Here is a 20772-nt window from a genome sequence, read left to right as displayed (position 1 = left end):
CCTTACCTTCACAGTTACCCCTAGGGTTTGCGACTGGTAGGCTCTTGGAGACCCAACTTGCATTGACCCCAAGTTCTCACCAGTAGCTCAGATGATGTCCTTCTTCACAAGTATCCTACCAAGCCTCCAGACCTACCTTATATAGCAGGGCAGGCACAAAGGGGCAGGTGTGCTCATTCACGCGTGCACACACAGATGTGCGGTCACAGTACAGTCATCCTTTACAGGGTCTAGCCTGGCTCTCTGAGCCTTTATTATTGGTCAAAGAGCTGCCATTTGGAGTGTTCCCATGACCATCCTGTAAAGTCAGTGCTCAGGCTTTGGGGACATGCCTGGTGCCAGTACCTCCACTCCGGAAAGACGAAAGACTTTTACTGTCTTGGTCTCCAGTGTATCTTTGGCACTGGGTCCTTTCTCAGCGAGTTCAGATGGAGCTGGGACCATCCTCCCAGCTAGGGCTGCTCGGATCACTCACACTGCCGTCTTTAGGGGCACACTGTCTGCTGGCTGATCCAGATCCTTCTTCCTTGCCAGGGCCAGGTGGGTGAAGACAAGAATGAGGATGAAGCCTGAGGGGCCCGAGAAGAATGGGTAAGCCCTTAGCAAGGACGAGAAGGTACCTCACTAAACAAACTCCTTGTCACTGGTGTTGATTCTCTACAACATTTTCTAGACAGTGTCCTCATGCTGGGTATGAATCCTAGTGTCTAATGGAATCTGAGTGGGTGGTCTGCTCTGCTTTTCTATCACCAAGATAAAAGCATGTCCCAGCCTCCTAAGCCCCCTTCTCAGGAGGCTGAGGCAGGAAGATAATACGTTCGATGCCTGATTAGGCTACAGTGAGTTCCAGGCCAGCTGGCAGTAACTTAGTGAGACATTCTTTCAAAATAAAAAGTTGGTTGTTGTTGTTGTTTTTTAAAGGGCTGATCAAAGTGGTAAAGATCCAATTGTCCTCTACCCCCTAGTTCTCCTCTCTCTCACACACATTTTTTCTGGAGTAAATTGGATAGAGTTCATGGGAGAGCCAGTGAGCTGTTCACATGGACCTCCAAGAGAAAGATACCTCACAGAGCCAACGAAGGAAACCACCAAAGAACCAGTTTATCAGAATAAAGAAGTAAAGGGGATGGAGAGGGAGACTTGAAAGAATTAAGCTGGACTTCTCTGCCACAGGCTGTGTAATCTTGGATAAGTTCCCTAACCTTTCTGAGCCACAGTGGCCTCATCCACAAAGCTGGGAGACAGCAGGACCAAACTCCCAGGCTGTGGGAAGGACTCCATCACGCGCTTGCGATAGGACCCCACGCATAGGCAGTGAATGATAATGTGACAGTAAATGCTGTTCCCTAGGGTGCCTGGATGACTGGTACCTAGGACAGTGCATAATGACTAGGAGAGTTAGGGGATTCCTTTTCCAGATCTGTGGACATTATGGGGACAAGGGACATTATAGAGGTCGTGGCTCCAACTATTCATCACCCTCACCCATGCAAGAGCTCAGCCTCCATTACCTATTGCTGCCAGGGTGCCCAAGAGGACACCCACTGCTGACAGCTTCGTAGGCATTCCCTCCATGCGGCCCACCTTGCGCATGCATTGGCCCTCCACATTGCAGCGACACACAATCACTGAGGTGGGGAATGAAGATGAGAGTGTTAGAGGGGACTCCCAACTGCTTGGAACCTCCTGTCTGGAAAGCTGACTGATATGTTTTTGTGCACACCTATGTAGGTTTGTGTGTGTGTGTGTGTGTGTGTGTGTGTGTGTGTGTGTGTGTGTGAAGGTGCACACTCCTCTGTGTATGTGGCAGAACACATACAGATATGTTGGCTCAGATATGCAAGTGTGTTTAGGCATGTGCTATCTATATGAGCATGCATGATGTATACCCAAGCTCTTTCACCTGTACCCTGATGGCTCCTCCAGGAATTAAAGATGCCAGTCTTGGGCTGCACCCAAGTCCCAGCCTCACCTTGGACCTGGAGTTGCCACATCTGGGCATCATGGTGGACAACCACAGGTACCATGTATTCACCGGGCTCTACCCAGTGCAAGGCCAAGGTAAGGTAGGCGTGGGAATCTGTTGGGTTGCAGAAAATGATTAGGATCAGTAGCCTGGACAGGCTCCATCAGAGCTGCTGCTCCCAACCCTACCCCATCTCACTTCCAAGTGAGCCTACCCTCCACAGCCTCGTTCCCTTCCCCTGCTACATACCATTGAAAGGCTGGAGGCGCCAATCCCGCTGCACGGTGGGGTTGGGACCAAGAGCAAAGCTGTAGGGACCATGCTCATTGGCCAGGTCAGGGTCCTCACTGGCCCCATTGACAACCACACCATAGTCCTGGCGGGGTGTACAGAGGTGTCTGCTGGGCCCAGGGGCTACAGGCAATGCTGGGACAGGAGAGGCCTTCAGGAAATGGACCACAACGGTAGCAGAAGTGCTCAGTCCTGGCTCATCTGCATTGTTGGGGGTGAGGGTAAGCCCTAGAGAACCTGGGCTGGTCTCCATACACCCCACACAGCCCATCAGTCTTACTCTGCTGCTCCCATACTTCTGCATCCCAAACCCTTTCTTCTTCCCACCCTGTCATTTCCCATATCAGCCTCTTCCTCATCACGTTCTTCATCCTTTCACTGTTCGAACAACTGTCAGAACCACCTGCATCTTTCTCAAGGCCAAATCTGTCTCAGCATTGATGCTACCACCCAGACATGTCTTGACCCTGGGAGAGTACATCTTTTCTGACTTCCGTGGAACTCCTGAAGTACCCTTCCCGACATGCCCGCCCAGGGCCAGCTGTTTATCCTATTAAAGTGCCATTGACAGTTTCCCACACCTGTCCCATCTCCTAGCATTCCTGCTTCAGACAAAGCTCCTGGCCCTCCTTCCATCTCCCTAATCTAGCACTCCCTGTCTTGTCTGTCCCTGGAGTTGATACTCCGAGAAGCCCAAGGGAAATTCTGAATGGCAGGCTTGAAGGGTGAGTTTCATATAAAGTTTCCAAGTGGAGCTATAATCCCTTGAGAAGACTCCGCTGCTGCTTGATCATACCTGTGTCTTGGGCCTCCACAAGCACAGTGTAGGTGTCGCCAGGCTTGGCACCCCGCAGAGACTGGGCTGTGTGTACCTCCCCAGAGACCTCCTTGATGCAGAGCCAGCCCTCTGAGTCATTGACCAAGGAGAACCTGGGGCCCAAAGAAGAAGCTGTGTTTGGGGAGGCCCTGGAACAATATACAGGTTCCTGCCCAGAAACTCCCAGGATGTGTGGCCTACTGCAATTCTGTATCCTTTCTGTGATTCAGGGGCAACAACAGTCTGGTGAGCCCAGCGGGCCAGTTTCAGAATTTGTTGGTGATGGGGAGTTTGAACTGTAGGTAGGGGAAGGATTATCAGAACCTGGGAAGCAGGGCGGAGTCTGGTTCAACTTCATTTGTTCCAGAGCATCCTGCCATGAAGTCTGGAGGGCTCAGACCCAGGCACAGCTTCAATCTGGTGGTGCTCCCTTAAGGAGGAATAATTAGAGATGCCATGGGGGTCTACACACTTCCTCCATGCCTGCCTACTTCATCCAGCCCTGACCCTCCAGGAGTCAGAACCTTGGCATTCATCATAGTTTGAGGAATAGTCTAGGCCACACACAAAATGAGTTTCTCTGGGGTGTTGAAGTCATCCTTGGGGAGCAGGGGAAGTCTAGGTAAGAGGCAGGGCTTTTAGCTCACCTGAGGGTTCTGCTCATGGGCTCTGAGAGCTGGATGGTCAGCAGGAGGGAGCCAGCTGGGGTGCTGACTGGGATGCTGGTCTCATAGCTCTCCTGGTCCAACTTGAGGGGTGGTATCACCTTTTCCACCGATATAGTCACTGTGGCTGTGGCTCCAGGACCTGGGTCTGGGCCCACCAGTTCCTCCACGTTCCGCACTACCACTACCACCTTGTGATGAGGAGCTGCCTCATAGCTGAGGTTCTGGAACCAGTGAGTTCTAGGTCACGGTGTGGGTCAGGGTATGGCACATTTGTGACCCTTCCCCACCTGTCCACGTCCTAACCTTTCGGAGTCTAAGCTGGACATGATCAGAGTCTGGCTCCCAGGCCAGGTCAAAAATCCCTTTTGGGTCTCCTTCTTCAATGGCGAAGTCCATAAGGCGGAAGGCTGGCTCAAGGTCAGCATCAGTGGCCATAAGTGTAGCCACCAGAACCCCTGGCTTCACATCCTCAGGAAGACTTATAGGTCCAATCTGGAGAGATGGAGATGTTTGGTAAACACCACCAGTGCCCTCCCAGTGATCTCTATAGCTCTGTGTCAGCTTACCTGGGAAGTGATGAATTCAGGGGCATGGTTGTTGATGTCTGTGATCGTGACTGCCACCTCACATGTGCTGCTGAGGCCTGACGCAGGGGAGGGATTGTTGGTGAGGTCCCAGTAGGAACAGAGGGGAAGGGGCCCAGGTCACCAGCAGGGTACTTACCACCCTCTGATCCTGCTAAGTCAACAGCCAGCACCTGAAGCGGGATGTCCTGGCCGGCGTGGAGTGGGGCAGTTCCCAGTGTTACACTGCCCGAGGTAGAATCTAACTCGAAGGCTTTTTCTTGAGCCCCCTCCTCAGGCTCAGGGCTCAACAACTGATACACAACGTGGGAATTAGGTGATCCAGGGGCATCCATATCCTCTGCTGACAGTGTGATCACTTCAGTTCCTGGAAGACAACACCCCCACCCACTTCCTGAGCTTGTGTGTGTGTGTGTGTGTGTGTGTGTGTGTGTGTGTGCGCGCGCGCGCGCGCGCGCACACATAGGTGGCTTAGAACTCTGAAGCTACACTCACTCCAAAGAAGCAAGATGGGATGGGCTCTAGGAACTCTACCCTTCCCTTCCCTCCCACCTGACAAGGCCCATAACCCACCTGGGGGGCTGAGCTCAGGGATGCTGACTGTTGGGTCATGTGGGGAGCAGACAGGTGCATTGTCATTCTCATCCATCACCACCACCTGCAACTCCAGGGGTTCTGCATAGTCCTCACCACGGGAATTCTGAGCTCGTACTTGGAGCAGGTACTGTAGTGGGCAGTGGGAAACTTCAGATCAGGGTCATGGGTAGCTCCAGACTGGAGTGGATTGAAGTTCCTTTTGGTGGCTAGCTCCAGCTCTTCAGGGCTGTCATCATTGCCTCAGCACCTGTGGGGGATGTGACAAAGCCCCCTCCAGACTGCCCTGTGTTTCCCTCTCTCCTCACCTCAGCCTGGGCCTCTCGGTCCAGCTCCGTGGTTACATGGATCCTCCCCTCCGCATCCACATTGAAGGGTCCTGGAGGCTGGCTCTCCAGTCGATAATGTGCATCCCCTCCATTCCAGTGCACCTGTGAGGGGGATATAACGTGAAAGCATTTCAGGCTGAGAGGCAGGAAGGATCTGTGCCAGCCCTTATCCCCCAACTGATTGCCAAGCAAGGAGCCTGGGCCCTAAGAGCATGTGGCTAGCTACTTGTGACAACCTTACCCTGCTTCAAGCCTGGACCTTTTCCAAAGTGCCTAAATGACCAGGTTATTCTATTTTCTGCTTTCTCAGTCTGGGCCTGACCCCGAGGCATTCCTAGAAAAGGCCGGAGACATTCCTCGCTTGGGTGACAATCCCCACGGCAGTGAAAGTTGGCAGCCGTTTTCCCTGAGGAAGCCTTAGGCAAGTTGGGGATGTCAGAACACAAACCCACACCTACTAGAGGATAGCACGTGATGGACTGTATGCTTGGTCCCCAGGCCTGACTACTCGATTTATAGTGGGAAGTATATATTTCAGGAAGAAATGGGAGTCAAGTTGAGTCCTTGGCACTCCTCCCAAGTGTCCATGTGACTTAGGCCCAGCTGTTCTAGCCATGGGGTTACTTCAGCCCCTGATAGCCACTTCTCACCTGGCCAATGCTGTGTGGGTATGCAACTCTGAGATTCTCTGCCAGGTGAACAGGCTCCAGGGGTACCCAGGTGCTCTGTACTATGGAGATCTCCACGGTGGCAATGGCCTGGTGGCCTGAGGCCTGGTCACCCATGTCCTTGACCTGTACCAACAGCTGGTAAGGCTCTTCAAGGGCATGGTTTAGGCTGGTGCTTCCTAGAAGGGACAGAAGGTGAGCTGAGCATGGACCCAGGAAGCAAGGCCCAAAGCATCTTCAGCCAGTACCAAAAAGAAAGCCAAGCATATTACAGGTGTTCAAAAGACTCCTATGGGGCTGGAGAGATGGTTCAGTGGTTAAGAGTACTGGCTGCTCTTCCAGAGGACCCAGGCTAGATCCCAGCACCACATGGCAGCTAACAACTGCCTGTAACTACAGTTCTAGGGGACCTGATGCCCTCTTCTACAGGCACCAAGCATGCATGTGGTGCATAGACGTACATGCAGGCAAAACATACACACACACACACACACACACACACACACACACACACGTACACAATTTTTAAAAAAAGACTCAAAAATATAAAAAAGAAAGAAAAATGCTAAGGGATGAGATAGTCTTTTTTTTTTTTTTTTAAAAAAAAAGATTTACTTTATTATTTATTTATGTGTACGTATCTGCATGAGTGAAAGTACCAGCAAGGGCCGGAAGAGGCCATCCAGTTCCCAGGAACTGGAGTTACAGACAGTTGTGAAACGGCACGTAGGTGCTGAGAACTGAACTCAGGGCTTCTGCAAGAGCAGCCAGTGCTCTGAACCGCAGGGTCACCTCTCCGATCACCATCGTGAGCATCCCACTAATACTTGACAGATTGCAACTTCACTTCCATAGTGAGAAGCTGGTGGACTGGCGAGGTAGCTAGACGACCAGGATGGGGAGGAGGGCAGACAGGTAGAGGAGAGGAAGAGGGAACGATGGTTGACTAGGTGGGAATTTGGATATGAAAACAGGAGAGTGTGGATGAGCAAGTGTTGGACAAATGGGCTGCACCGGTCATTTGGGGGCTAGATGAGTGAAAAGGCGGCTGGCCGGATTAAGGTATGAGTCACTTATTCATCTATCCCTAATTCGTACCTCTGAGCTAACTTGCAGAAGTAGATCTATCTTGATATAATTCCTGAGGTATCTTAACTATAGCTCCTTCACCCATTCTTATCTGTTCTCCATCTATCCCGTGTCTAAAGTCGCACAACCTAGCCTTGGCCTCTGCCTAGAATGCCCTTTTCTTTTACCTCAGCTCCAACCCATCCATCTCTTACAGCTCAGAGGCCCCTTCTCCAGAATTCCATGACATGCCTCCCCCCCCCCCCCATCAAACCAGTTCATGCTTACCCTTGGGACTAAGGGCCAGAGCTCCTAGTCGAGGGTCCAGCTGGAACATATCTGGTAAAGGCTGAGCTGGGGACTGGCTCAGGATGTGGAATCGAAGGTCTGAATTAGCTGTGCCTGGTGCATCCCCATCAGAAGCCTCAAGGAAGAGGAAGGGGATCCCTGGGGTGGGGATACACTGTAAGGGGTGGTAGGCACAGGCGTCTCCTGTGCCTCCCCTGTCTCTTCTCAGAGCTTCCTTCCATGTTCATCATTGCATCAGGGTTCTGTAGGTGAGCCTGTTGTTCATCCCATTTCCCAAGTGAGCAAATTGAGACCCAAAGCAGATGGAGCTGTTAATGGGGTTGGAGAGTACAGAATGGGACAAACTTGGGGAACAGCTTGGGCCCTGCTGATTTGTCAATGGTAACTGTCTCTTTACTGTCCGATGTCTTATCAGTGTCTACCTGACTTTACCACACATTGGATGCCCTTGTCACTCACCAGGCCTGGTGCCCTGGCTCAGCCGAGCTCTGTAGATATCCTGGGAGAATTGGGGTACCTGGTCATTCTCATCTTTCACATGCACAGTCACGAGCTGTGGACCCCATAAGACATGTCCATCTTCAGACTCCAAAGTGACCTGGCAAGAAGGGGTAGTTAGGACCGGGCAGTTGTGGCGCACACCTTTAATCCCAGCACTTGGGAGGCAGAGCCAGGTGGATCTCCGTGAGTTCGAGGCCAGCCTGGGCTGCAGAGTGAGTTCCAGAGCTACACAAAGAAACCCTGTCTCGAAAAACCAAAAAAAAAAAAAAAAAAAAAAAAAAAAAAAAAAGAAAAAAAGAAAGGGTAGTTAGTCCCTGGCTCTGTCTTGCCTCCTTGCCCCTATACCTCACTCTGTCATACCTGTAGGTGGTACTCTGCTTTTTCCTCCCGGTCCAGGGCCCTTGTTGCCATCAGAAAGCCAGAATCTGAATCCACAGCAAAGGAGTCTTGAGCTGCTGTGCTTGAGTCTCCTGATAGCACAATCTGGCCTTCATTCCTCCCAGGGGGTAGTGGTAGCTGGTGGGATAAAACAGAGTCAAAAAAAACCTAGGGGTTGGGCTAGACTCTCAGTGGTTCTCAACCTGTGGGTATTGACCCCCTTAGCGGTCACATATCAGATATCCTGCATATCAGATATTTATATCTGATTCAGAACAGTAACAAAATTACAGTTTTAAAGTAGTGACAAAATAATTTTATGGTTAGGGGTCACCACAACATCAGAAACTGTGTTAAAGGGTCTCAGCATTCGGAAGGTTGAGAACTACTGGACTAAAGGATAACATCTTTACCTACAGGCCCCATTTTAAATATGGGGAAACTGAGTCTCAGAAGGAGCTGGCATCTGCCTGGAATCTCAAATCCAGTAAGTAAACCTTCAAAGGGAGAGCTTTTCCTCTAGTACCTGATACTCCCCCATGCTCCCTGACACCCTCTGAAGCTAGACCTCTTCACCAGTGTTTCTTTTCCTTTTTTAGACAAGGTTTCATGACATGGCCTAGGCTGGCGGCAAACTGTTCATCCTCCTCTCACAGCCTCTCCTGTGATTACAGGCACACGCCACCACACTCAGTACCAACCTTTTTATTCTTTAACTCAAACTCCGTTCTCCTCTGGGACTGAAATCTTGTTAGCTACTTACACTAATCCATGCATTATGTAGAAAGTTGAAGAATCAAAGCAGGAAAGAGAACAGACCCTGGAGATAGGAGAAGCATGATATTGGAGGGAACGGGAAACCACCCTGCGCTCAGGCTCACCTTGCTTATGTAAAAAGGGAAATTTCCACCGTAGTTTTCAGGGACTTCCACGTGCAGCTCTGCAGGCTGGGCCTCGGTGGTGAAAGCCTATGGGAAATTCTCACCTTGTTCACAGGCACTTGCAGGAAGAGGGAATTGCTGCCCCGCCCCCAGCCTACCAGCTCTTACTGCATCCACCCTTTGTAGGCTTCCTGCTTCCACAGCAGGCCCATAGCTCTGACTCTGAACTCCTGATTACCACACTACTCTTGTGGCTAGTGTGATGAGTCTGGGTGGGACTGGGGACAAGGGTGCTAACCCCCAAGGTTTAGATCTGAAGGGAGAGGCAGGGCCCAGCTCACCTGAATAACAGAGAGGCAAAGCAACCACAGCCAGGCAGAGATCATGGTCAAGGTGAGCCGGAGGGACATGGAAGTGAGAATCTAGAAGGTCAGGAAGAAGAGTTCTATCCTGTACACATGGCCAGAGAGATCTCATTATAGACTAGTCTCCTCTTCTCCTCCAGTGGCCTGTGGTTCTCTGTTGTAAATGTTCAGCTCCTTCCTGCTATAGCCCCCCACCCCCCTCAGCTCCCAAAGTGGTAATTATTTAGCAGCCTGCTGAATCACAGAAATTAGAAGCTAGACAGACTACTGTCACTTCCAGCAGCTCCATGTTTCAGGCAAGGCCTGAATGGCAGGGCCTGGCCAAGGTCATGGAGGACTTGACCACAAGAGGATTCATTCTGGAACAGAGGACTTCTGGCTCAGGCCTTGGAGATTATCCTGTCTCCCACTACCACCCTTCAGATCCAGACTGCCCCTAGGGCCGGACCTCTGTCCTCATTTTACATTTGGCAGGTCTCAGCATGTAGCTAAGAATGTACAACATTATCCACTGCCCTCCGCAAGATGGATCCCTGAGAATTCTTACAGAGACATCTGAAAGACAGGGCAGTGCCCCTACTTCCATGCTCAGCCCTGCCCACCCAAGAGCTCCCAGCCCCTCACCTACTGATGCCCAAGCCTCTCCTTGGTCCAGCTGCCAGGAGAGAGGGATCCTTCTTCAGGGAGCTCTGGCACGTTGGGCTAGGTGGGGCAGGGCAAAGTGGACACTTAAGCAGGTAGGCAGTCCGTCCACACTTGCTCAGGAGTGGAAAATGCCACTGGGCCCACAGCAGAAGGCCTGGCCCTGCCTAGTCCCCTCCCTCCCCAAGTTACTTATTGACTTTGGAAAGCTAAGACTGCTCAGCATCCGTGACTGCCAGCCCTAGGAGGTGGGCAGATCTTGGTCTATCACTCCCACCTTGACACAGCCCAATGAGCATTCTTGGCCCTCTGGGCTTGGACACAACTTCTTTTTTCTTTCTTTCTTTTTTTTTTTTTTTTTTTGTGGCTTCAGACCTGGCCCCACTTCTCTATGCAGTGGCATCTGTAGCTAGATTTCTGCAGATACTGTTCCTTGTGCCTGGGATGCTCTTCCTACCCTTCATCAGGGTAGTAAGTACCTACTCATGTTTTAGCAAAAAGCACAGATAAGCATTTCTCCAGGAAAGCCTCAACCTTCCGAATGCTGAGACCCTTAAAATACAGTTTCTCACGTTGTGGTGACCCTCCACCATAAAATTATTTTTGTTGCTACTTCATAACTGTAATTTTCTACTGTTATGAATCATAATATAAATATCTAATGTGCAGGATAATACTGATATGAAACCCCTGTGAAAGGGCCGTTTGACCCACAAAGGAGTAGTGACCCAGGTTGAGAATCACTTGCCTTTTTTTTTTTTAAGGATTTATTTCTTTATTATGTATACAGTGTTCTGTCTGAACGCCAGAAGAGGGCACCAGATCACATTACAGATGGTTGTGAGCCACCATGTGGTTGCTGGGAATTGAACTCAGGACGTCTGGAAGAGCAGCCAGGGTTCTTAACCTCTGAGCCATCTTATGAGTGTCTTATGCTAACAGGCTGGATTAGGAGCACCTCTGGTAGTTCTGCCATTCCACACCATGAACTGCCTTTACTGATGCACAGAAGACACCAGCTTGACTCCCATTTATTAGCCTGGGAGTCCCTCTGGGAGGGACATCTGACCTTGTCCTGCCCCCAAGTACTTTTAAGTGGCTTGTGGCACTTAGGAACTGAGAGTGTAACCCAAAGAGCGGATGACCCCAAGTAGGTGTTAAGAGCTCTAGCTCATACATCAGTGAGACCAGTGGATTGGAACAGAAGCCTGTGAGGTACCCTGAAGCTCCCCAAGCCTCACATTGGCTCCTGAACCCTGACAAGGGTGAGGCATTGAACTGTCTCATGCTTCTAAGCAGAAAGAGAAGACTGGGCTAGCTCAGGTGTCTTTGAGGGGGTTCCAGGGATGACCAGGGCCTCTTCACCTCTCCCACAAGGCCCACCAAGGAGACCCAGCAGAAGTTTTGTTTTCTGGGAGTCTTGTTGAGGGGAAGGAGATCCTGGTCTCCCACCTTTTGCTGTCCTTCAATGTTTTGTGGTTTCCCCTGAGGAGTTCTCATGGTGCTTTTCAGGATGGAGGCTGGGCCAGGACAAGCTGAGTATCTACTTTGGGGTCACTGAGGACCCAGTTTGGATTAGTGCTATGTGTGGGGCTGTTGAAGAGAGTCTCATGCATATTGAGTGCTTACTAATCAGCACCCAGAACTCTGAGCATATATCTCTGTTATTTTACCCACTCCATTGTGAAAAGGGAATTGTCTTCTTGTCATACACTGGGGTACAGAGAGGCCAAGCAGTTTGCCCAGGGCCTGGGTTGCTCTTCAGGTTTGGGGACCTCCACCTACCATGATAAGAGCAAGCTTTCCACGTGCCTCACTGTGTGTGTGTGTGTGTGTGTGTGTGTGTGTGTGTGTGTGTGTGTGTGTCTTTGTGTCTCTGTGTGTGTATGTGTAAGCAACAGAAGCTTTGAGCAGTTAACACTGCCTGGCTGAGGATGTGGGGGAGTCTCAGAGGTTCCCCTTCACACACACACACACACACACACACACACACACACACACACACACTGAGGAGTTGCCTTCAAACCTCTTTTTGATATTGAGTGAACTACATCCAGGGTTCTAACCAGTCCTCAAGGGCTCACAAGAGTTTGTGGAATGAAGAAACATGTGGGCCCTTGTCCCAGGCTGCCTCCAGTCTTTGGAAATGAACAGATCTATATGGCAGTTCCCCACTCAGCCACTTCCTACCCATCACCAGTGGCAATGCTAGTTCTTGAAAATATGTGCAGGAGTCCTCCTTATCCATGGGGGACTCCAAGACCTCCAATGGATGCCTGGACTGTGGATAATACCAAACCTTCTATATACTGTATTTCTTCCAATGCTTGCCTTTTCACTTTCTGAAGCATTTCATAGTCTCTCTTTGATATATATAAATTGCCAGTGCCACTACTCTATAAATGTTATCTGGTGACTAGCACTGTGATACTAGAAAAGTTGTTCTGATAACTGAGATGGCTTCTAGGTGACTAACAGGTGGGTAGCACATACAGCATGGATACTTCTGACAAAGGCTGAGTCACATCCTGAGTGAGACAGACCTAGATGGCTTAAGATTTAATCACATCACTCAGATCATTATCTAATTTAAAATTTATGAATTGTTGATTCCTGGTACTCTCCTTTACATATTTTTAGACTGTAGCCAATCAAGGGTCACTGAAACCACACACACACACAAGTAACTAGGTAAGTGGAGACTCCTACAGGTGAACTCCTATGCTGTCACTGTGACAGAAGGATGAAGGAGGGGCTGAGGGGATGGTTTAGTTAGTAAAGCATGAGGGGCTGAGTTCAGATTCCCAGCGTCCATACAAAAGCCAGGTGAAGCTCTTACCATCTCAGCACTGGGAAAGTGAAGATAGGGGAATCCATGGGGCTTGCTGGCTAGCCAACCTATCCAACTGCTAAGCTACAGGTTCAGTGAGAGACCCTGTTTAGAAAGAATAAGGTGGAAATGACTGGGGAAGACATTTGACATCTGCCTTTAGCCTCTGAGTGCACACTAGCCTGTGCACATGCACGCACAGCCACACACAGAGAGACACACAGGGGGGAGGGAGGGAAGGAGGCAAAGAGAAGGAATCTTGAAGGATTGGTGATCTCAGCTATGCAGGAGGCCAAGACACTAGGATTGTAAGTTCTAGGCCAGCCTGGGCAATTTAGAGAGACCCTGTCTTGAAATGAATTGGCTGAGGATATAGCTAAGTGGGAGAGAACTTGCCTATAACATATGAGGCTCCAGGTTCTGTTAAAAATAATATAGGGAGAGTCATACGCTCTACTTCTAGGAGGGCTTGGATGGGTGGATCGACAGTGATGGCCCACAGGGACGCATCCCTACACAGATGTGAAATTTGCATTCCAGACAGGGAGAGCTCTAGGGAGCTGTCCTAGCGAAAGACGAACTGGTCAATGTATTAGCAAAGGCATGCATCGAGTAAAGGACGCTGAGCCCCTGTAGGAAAACTTCAGCCAGGTAGTGCAGAAGCCATCAGTGCCTGAGTGTGCCTCCCTCAACACCTACTCTTAAACACCAGCCACCTTACGCTGTCTCTGAAGTCTTTCCCTACATGCCCCTACTTTCGCTGGTTTCCACCTCTTGGGAGGGCCAGGGCAGGAATACTGCTGCAGAGCCCAAGCCCACGATCTTGTCAGGCTGTGAGAGCCAAAGAAAAGTGTGCTTCCTGGGGCAGCCTCAGTTTCCCTTTATGGATGGAGAGGCAATGGAATCTTCAGTCAGCTAGACAATGCCAGGCTCCAGTGCAGAAGGGTCTAGATAGTAGGCTGGGAGGGGTTTTGTCTCCTGCTCCTTGAACGTTCCTCCTAACCACCATAGGCTTCCCACCTGTTCCCTCCACTATGCTGGCTTTATCCAGGCCCAGCATTAGGACCACCAAGACCACACACTAGGTCATGTGGACAGGGAGCCCCATCTCTCAATCACAGCATCTCTTTCTGCTCTTGAAACCACTGTGAAAGAAACATACTCAACAGCCCTGGCTTGTCAGGAAATAGTCTTTATTACAAAAATCTGCATGTAAACAAACAGCAACCATACTGAACAGCCTCACTCCAGGGCACATATACCCACACAGAGAAAGGCGGAGTCCTGTCCATGAGCTGGGTTCAGGCTGCTTGGTATGCACGTGGGCCTGCACATGCATCTCCATAGGCCCAGGCCTTGCTGGCCTCTTGGAGTTGCCTCCCTGGTCAGCACTGCCTGTCTGTCCATGACCATGAGACAGGGTGTGCACAGCTGACAGTTCTGGGAATCACAGGGCATGGGCCAGCCCTGGGGCATCTAGAGTGGTTGGGTGGGCCAGCCCCTCCACCCATCCACTGGCCCACTAAGCGAGGGGCCCAGGAGGCCTTATAGAACAGAGAGGTCATGGCAGGACTTGGACTTGGCGCGGAAGGCCATCTTGCGGCTGTTGCGAGCTACGATGCGGCCCAGAAAGCGTTTGGCCTTCTTGCCAAGGCTCTCCCGTCGCCGAGTGCCAGCTTGCCGCCGGGCATTATCCTCTTTGCTGTCCCTGCGAAGGCGTATCTGGCGCACGACACCCTCAAACAGGGCCTGGACGTTGTGATGCAGTGCTGCTGATGTCTCGATGAATTTGCAGTCGAAGACCACTGCGCAGGCCCGACCCTCTATGTTGGTGGGGACAGACATGTGCCAGTAAACAAGGAGCAGAGGATGCTATCTCAAACCCTGGCCATATCCGGCAGCTACAGTGCAAGAGTTCTCTAGTAACAGAAGAAGGAGCCTTAGATCCTTTTTAGAGACACAGAGACCCCAGCTCCTGTACTGAGAGCCCCAAACATTGCTGGGCCACTTGGTAGGCAGAATGTGCCTCCAAAGTTTATGGTGGCCCACAAAAAGGAATTCATTTATTTAAAATCCAGTGTTTAAAACATATTCTGTAATAGTGGATTAAGGCAAATGAAAATGATTTGACAGCTGAGTATCTTATGATTTGCTGTTATAAGGAATGGCCCGATGGTCTAGGGTGGGGGCAAGGTCACCAAGTTTGAAGTACTTGGTACTGTACGCCACAAAGGAGGATGCTGAAGCCTGATGAGAAGCACCAGGCTTACTCCAAGAATGGTGGGGCCTGGACTCAGGCTCTGACCTCCTGATTCTCTACATGTTTTTCCATTTCTTCAGTCTCACTCTGTCAGGCACAGACCTGAGGAGCAGTTGAGGAGGGAGCTTGTGTGCCTCAGTTCCCCTAGCAGATGTGGCTCTTCCTTCCCCTTTGTTTTAGGCCTTTGGGAGCCCGATGGACCAGAAGCATCTCCCTCACCCTCCAACACCAAGTTTTCTTCCTGAACATTTTTAGCCATTGATGATCTCCAGGGACTCAAGCTGAGCCAAGACTAACTGGCCCACAGCCCAGTCAGGATCTCCCTCCCTTTCCTGACCCAGTGCCTGCTTACCATCCACAGAGACCTCACGGGAGCGCACCAGGTCACTTTTGTTGCCCACGAGGATGATGGGCACATTGTCTGTTTGCCGTGCTCGCCGCAGCTGGACCCGAAGTTCGGAGGCTTTCTCAAAGCTCCCCTTGTCTGTTATTGAGTACACAATGACGTATGCATCTCCCATGGCCATGCAGTGGCCAGGCAGCCAGCAGCCCCCATCCTGGAGGGGACACAAATATACACACAGCCCTGTAATTCCCAGCAAGACCCTTCTCCAGCTTGCTTCCCCCTCTTTCCCTGTGACCCAGCCTGCAACCTACCTGTTCCCAAATGTCATAGACCATGAGTGATGCCTCTTCTCCATCCACAGTGATAGAACGATCATATGTGTGCCCTAGGAAGGGAGCCAATAGCCAAGTTATCAGTTGGCTGTCAAAAGTTCCCAGTGTCCAGTTCCTCTTCTGACCACACCTCCCACTTCTTTTCAGAGTCTCCTGATAACTCTCTGCCACTAGCAGACGGTTGCTATAATCAAACAAAATGACATCCCTGGGAGCTAGGGGCTAGAGGGCATGGAATGCTTGACCTCCATCTCCATGTTCCCAAACTAGCAAAGCACTGGGTGTCCGGGGCTCCCTGCCTCCTGCTGCCCCGGTCTAGGGTGGATGTGAACACAGTGGCTGGAGTTAGCATAGTGGCTGTCACCCCCTGGAAACCTTGGCCACTTAACTTTCCTCTCCTAGAAACTTCTGATTTTGTTCCTGCCAGCCCTGGCAGGCAGGAATATCCTGCCCCAAGCCACAGAGAAGTCATACCCAGCACTCAACTCTTCTATTCTGGGCACTTCTTCCCTATCAAGGACTGGCACATGGGTAGGGGAGAGGTTGGGGGTAGTAGGTAGGGATTTGTGGTGGCTATTCAGTCTATCTTTGACCCGGAAGTAACACGATTCTGAAAGCGCCTTGAAATTTCAGTGTTTGCCACTTCTAGTCCAGGTCCCCTGCCTCCCATCTATCTTTTCCTAAACAGCTCAATTCTCTCACCTGCGGCTTCTGCTTCAGGCCCGTCCTCTATACCACCAAAGATGCGCGCCAGGGCGCTCTTGCCCACACCAGGCGCCCCAAGCAGCAGCACCTTGTAAACGCCCTCCTCCGATCCACTGCCTCCAGAACTGAGAGAGTCGGAGGAGCCTTCGGGCCAGTCCAGCCTCTGCCCCTGTGTCCGAGTTCCCGCTGCAGTCGCTGCTAGGGAGCCCGGGGCCAGCGCCGCCTGAAGGTCTCGCTCGTCCACCGGCATGCTCCTGCGGTGCAGTGGGGGTGCGGGGCCCCAGGGGGTGCTGCCTCGACGGCGGTCACGCTCCCTGCTGGTGCCGCGGCTCCCTCCGGCTCCGCTGCCGCCATTAAGGGTCATCGTGTGGGACGCCGTCTAGGGAATCAGGAATCGGCCGGAATGGCAGCTCTATCGCGGGAGCAGGCCAGTACCCTAGAGTCAAGAAAGACGCTCAGGACGAAGGACTTGCCTGAACCTATTGCCAGCCCCCAAGGTCTTCACGCCTTAACCAGTAACCTAGCTAGACCTACGTCCCCATCCATCCCCAGCCCAGATGGTGTGTGTGGTCCACCCCCGCTTCGCCAGGACACTCACCAACTCTCACGGACTCTGTCAGGATCTGATTGGCGCTCCAGCACAGTCCACTGGGGGATCAGATAGAATCCACTCGCAGACCCCTGTTCAGAAAGACTCGGACCCTTGTCGCTGTCAAAACTGCAGCCTTTTTTTCCTCTGCTACCTTAGCCCCTCAGCTGGCACTGGGTCGCAGCTCTAGGGCCGCCTATTTAAACCTCCACCAGCCTGGCTCCCGCCCTCACTCCTACCCCCGCTCCCGCCCCCGCTCCCGCCCCCGCCCCCGCTCCCGCTCCCGCTCCTGAGTCCACGTCCCAGGTCCACGCTGCTGCTGCTGCGAGGCTGACGCATCCATCCGTCCATCCGCCCCCGGGAATCCCCCACCTCCCTTCTAGGACCTCAAACTCGCCAGGGCGGGGCAGGTAGCTGGGAAGAGGCGGGGGTGAGGGCGTGTGGATGGGTACGGGGGTGGGGTGGGGATAGGAGTGTGTGTTGAGGCGGGTGCACGGGGCGGGGGATGCATGATGGAGAGGCTGTCAGTAATGGGTAACTGGACCTGTGAAGTACAACTCCCTCTGGAGAAAAATTAGACTTTCCATTTAAGAATGAACCAGGCCTGTTACTCAAGCCAGCAGACTAGACTGGACACACTCATAGTCCACAGCACCCATTCCTCCAGGTATGACCCTAGCTCGAATTTGGAGGGTCCTAAACTGGCATTTCTAGCTTCAACACTTAGTCCTTCCTTTTTCAGTCCTTGTGCTGAGACTTAAAGAGTGTCCCCAATGAGACTGCTCCTCATGTTGAAGGTTGGTGTTATCCACCAATCCCTGGGGTCCCTTAGAGGGTTCTCAGGGAGGGCTTGTGCCACGCGGGTCAGTGGAATCTTCTGTTAGAGCCTACTAGGTGGAGGTGTATGCTTGTCTCCTGGAAAGAAACTACAGAGCCAGAGAAAGGAAAACACAAACTCAAGTCCCCTCCCTAACTCTGAGCATGCCAAGCAGCTGCCAGTAACGGCTAAAAATAATCTAACCCTGGCCCTAGCCATTTTGTTTCTGGGCATGAGGTTGCCCAGAGTGGGGGAGATCCAGGCTGATTGTGAGGAACTCCAGAAGGAGCCAGCCCCTTTATAGACTTCAAATTCTTCCAGCTTCCCAGCCCCATGCTGGGCTTTTTGCTGGTAAACATCTCACCCAGAGAGGGGCATAAATGCGGGTGTGGGCAAGGGTTAGGGAAGTTTTCAGGCACCAAGCCCCAGGGCCTCTGCTCAATAACTCACTTCATTTGTTGCCCTGATCCATACCAAGTACCTGTGTGCCAGACCCTTTAAAACAGATGTAGTGCTTCCACAGCCTTGGAGTTCACCTTTCTTTCTTTCTTTTTTTTTTTTTTTTTTTTTTGGTTTTTCGAGACAGGGTTTCTCTGTGTAGCTTTGCGCCTTTCCTGGGACTCACTTGGTAGTCCAGGCTGGCCTCGAACTCACAGAGATCCGCCTGGCTCTGCCTCCCGAGTGCTGGGATTAAAGGCGTGCGCCACCACCGCCCGGCTGGAGTTCACCTTTCTTAAACAGTGGGTAAGGACTGGGATAATCTCAGGGAAAAGGAGAGGTGACAGGATGGGCAGATTATCTGTCTAGTTCTGGGTCTGCCTCTCCCAGCTCAGAACTGGATATCATGGCCTATTCCTTCCTTCCTCATCTGTAGAGTGAAGACTGGGCAACTGTGTGTGTGTGTGTGTGTGTGTGTGTGTGTGTGTGTGTGTGTGCGCACACATCTGCTGTCTGTCTGTGTACAAGCTGTGACGTACTTTGGGACAGGGACTTGCTTTTAGACGTTTGTGATGACTGTGGTGGGGGCGGAAGGGCATCCATTTGGGGCTCAGGTGACATCATACATAGATGGACCTTAGTGGGCCATAGCAGGTTGCCATGGAAACTTGAGCCAGACTTTCTGCTGCTGTATTAGTCTCCTTGGTAACACCCAAGAAGGCCTTGAATTGAGGAAACTGACTATGGATAAGGTTAGGGAGTTTATGATGCAGGGTCCTTCTTATTCTTAAGGCCCTCAACGTAAGCAGAAGCTGAGCCAAGGCACTTGATTATGTCTCCTTTCTATGAAGGAGGGAATCTTGGGAGCCTGGGAAGCCCATGCTGGTTTTTGTTTCTTGGATAAGGCTCAGTGGAAAGAGGGAGTTAGGGGTTCCAGCCTCTTCTTACGGGACAGAAGTCTCTAGAGTCGGCGTACCACTTCCCATCAGGAACCCTGGCTGGCTGTTTATGACACGTACATCCCCATGGCATGCACATATGGTGTGGCTGGAAAGAACCCTGAGGTGTCCAGGACAGTGTCTGGCAGAGGATGGCTGTAGGATAGCTGTAGACCTTCCCAGCAGGGGCCATACAGGGAAACAGGGCTGACTTTCCCCTTTGGTAATCTGAGCTTTTGACCTCAACAGTGTATCTTCTTTGCCAAGGCAACGACATCCACACAGAGCCACTCAGACCCCAGGCATTCCTGTAGTTATGCCAACAGGCCAGAGATGATCATCACAAGCCTAGGTATAGCCAGGAGCCCCACGGTCCAATATCAGGACATGACCTTTAGACTATTTCCTGCTACACTCCTGCCACCTGGTTCTCTCAGCTGCCCAGAAGGAACAAACTGAGGTTGGAACCAGCTCTGTACCATGTTAGCAGTTTTACCCTTGTTCATTTGTCCCAGATGAGCCTGTTTCCTCCTGTGTAGACCAAGGATAATGTCTCCCCAGTTCTGAGAAATAAATAACATGAAATGTGGAGGTAAGTCATTGACTCAAGAGTGGCACATGCAGTAGCATATTGGCTCAAGAGTGGCATATCTTAGCAGGCACAATTATATTTTCATCATCCTTGGTTGGATGGGGCAGGTTGAGTGAATCGCTGGACTGTCTCTTGTTTCTGCTTCAATATCTCCAGGATGATGTTCTGTCCTGAGGAAGGTCAGAGATCCCAGGAACAATGCAGATAACACTTCTCTGTTACCTAATCCCACCTCTTCCCCGTGGGACCCTACCCACTCCCTCAGGTGACTAAATGTTGAAAGGAGCACCTGGCTGGTCTGAGGGTTCATCTCCATTGCCAGTTTGACTGTATTTAGAATTGTCACGGAAACTTCTGGGTACGTCTGTAGGTGTTTTTAAAGAAAGGTTTAACTGAAGAGAAGACCCATCTTGAATGGTAGCATCATCCCATGGACTGGGATCCAAGACTATAAAAAGGAGAAAGTGAGCTGAGCACCGGAATTCATCTCACTTGGCTTCCCAATTGTTGGTGCAACATGACCAGCTGCTCACGTGCCTGAAGCCATGCCTTCCTTACTACCATGATATATATCCTCAAACTGTAAGCCAAAACAAAGCCTCCCTTCCTTCAGTCCTTCCTAGTCATGCATTTCGTCACAGCAACGAGAAGAGTAATTAATACGGCTGGACTTCAGCATTCCCAGCCCTCCTTACACCACAGCCCTCTTGCTTCAGGGCTTCTGCTCTGTTCTGGGACTTCATTCATTCATTTTACTGAGCTGTACTAAATAACTGTGTCCCAGACCCTTTTGTCAAGGGCAGGATGATGGGGGAAAATAAATGTAGCTGAGTGTGTTCCTATGTGTCATCTATTTGCTGAGGC

The 20772-nt window shown here is 51.3% G+C and overlaps 2 protein-coding genes across 2 annotated transcripts; both read right to left on the bottom strand.

The window, feature by feature from the left end:
- Positions 1 to 277: 277 nt before the first annotated feature.
- Cdh16 (cadherin 16) lies at positions 278 to 10172 on the bottom strand. Its single transcript, XM_059262623.1, has 18 exons — positions 10044 to 10172; positions 9396 to 9476; positions 9055 to 9141; positions 8156 to 8311; positions 7754 to 7892; positions 7274 to 7432; positions 5900 to 6096; positions 5229 to 5351; positions 4900 to 5050; positions 4466 to 4693; positions 4309 to 4385; positions 4046 to 4234; positions 3722 to 3963; positions 3054 to 3187; positions 2216 to 2458; positions 1973 to 2080; positions 1512 to 1628; positions 278 to 569 (listed from the first exon to the last, which is right to left on the bottom strand). Exons 2-18 carry the CDS (start codon positions 9462 to 9464, stop codon positions 472 to 474), a joined length of 2517 nt encoding a protein of 838 aa, XP_059118606.1. The 5' UTR covers positions 9465 to 9476; positions 10044 to 10172; the 3' UTR covers positions 278 to 471.
- A 3895-nt stretch (positions 10173 to 14067) lies between these two features.
- On the bottom strand, positions 14068 to 17327 carry Rrad (RRAD, Ras related glycolysis inhibitor and calcium channel regulator). Its single transcript, XM_059262622.1, has 5 exons — positions 17133 to 17327; positions 16532 to 16970; positions 15809 to 15882; positions 15504 to 15708; positions 14068 to 14714 (listed from the first exon to the last, which is right to left on the bottom strand). The coding sequence occupies exons 2-5, from the start codon at positions 16896 to 16898 to the stop codon at positions 14437 to 14439; spliced, it is 924 nt and encodes a 307-aa protein (XP_059118605.1). The 5' UTR covers positions 16899 to 16970; positions 17133 to 17327; the 3' UTR covers positions 14068 to 14436.
- Between the last annotated feature and the right edge of the window lie 3445 nt (positions 17328 to 20772).

The sequence above is a fragment of the Peromyscus eremicus genome, chromosome 5, assembly GCF_949786415.1.
Source record: "Peromyscus eremicus chromosome 5, PerEre_H2_v1, whole genome shotgun sequence".
NCBI classification, from domain to species: Eukaryota; Metazoa; Chordata; class Mammalia; order Rodentia; family Cricetidae; genus Peromyscus; species Peromyscus eremicus.
This window is presented reverse-complemented; position numbering and strand designations above follow the sequence as displayed.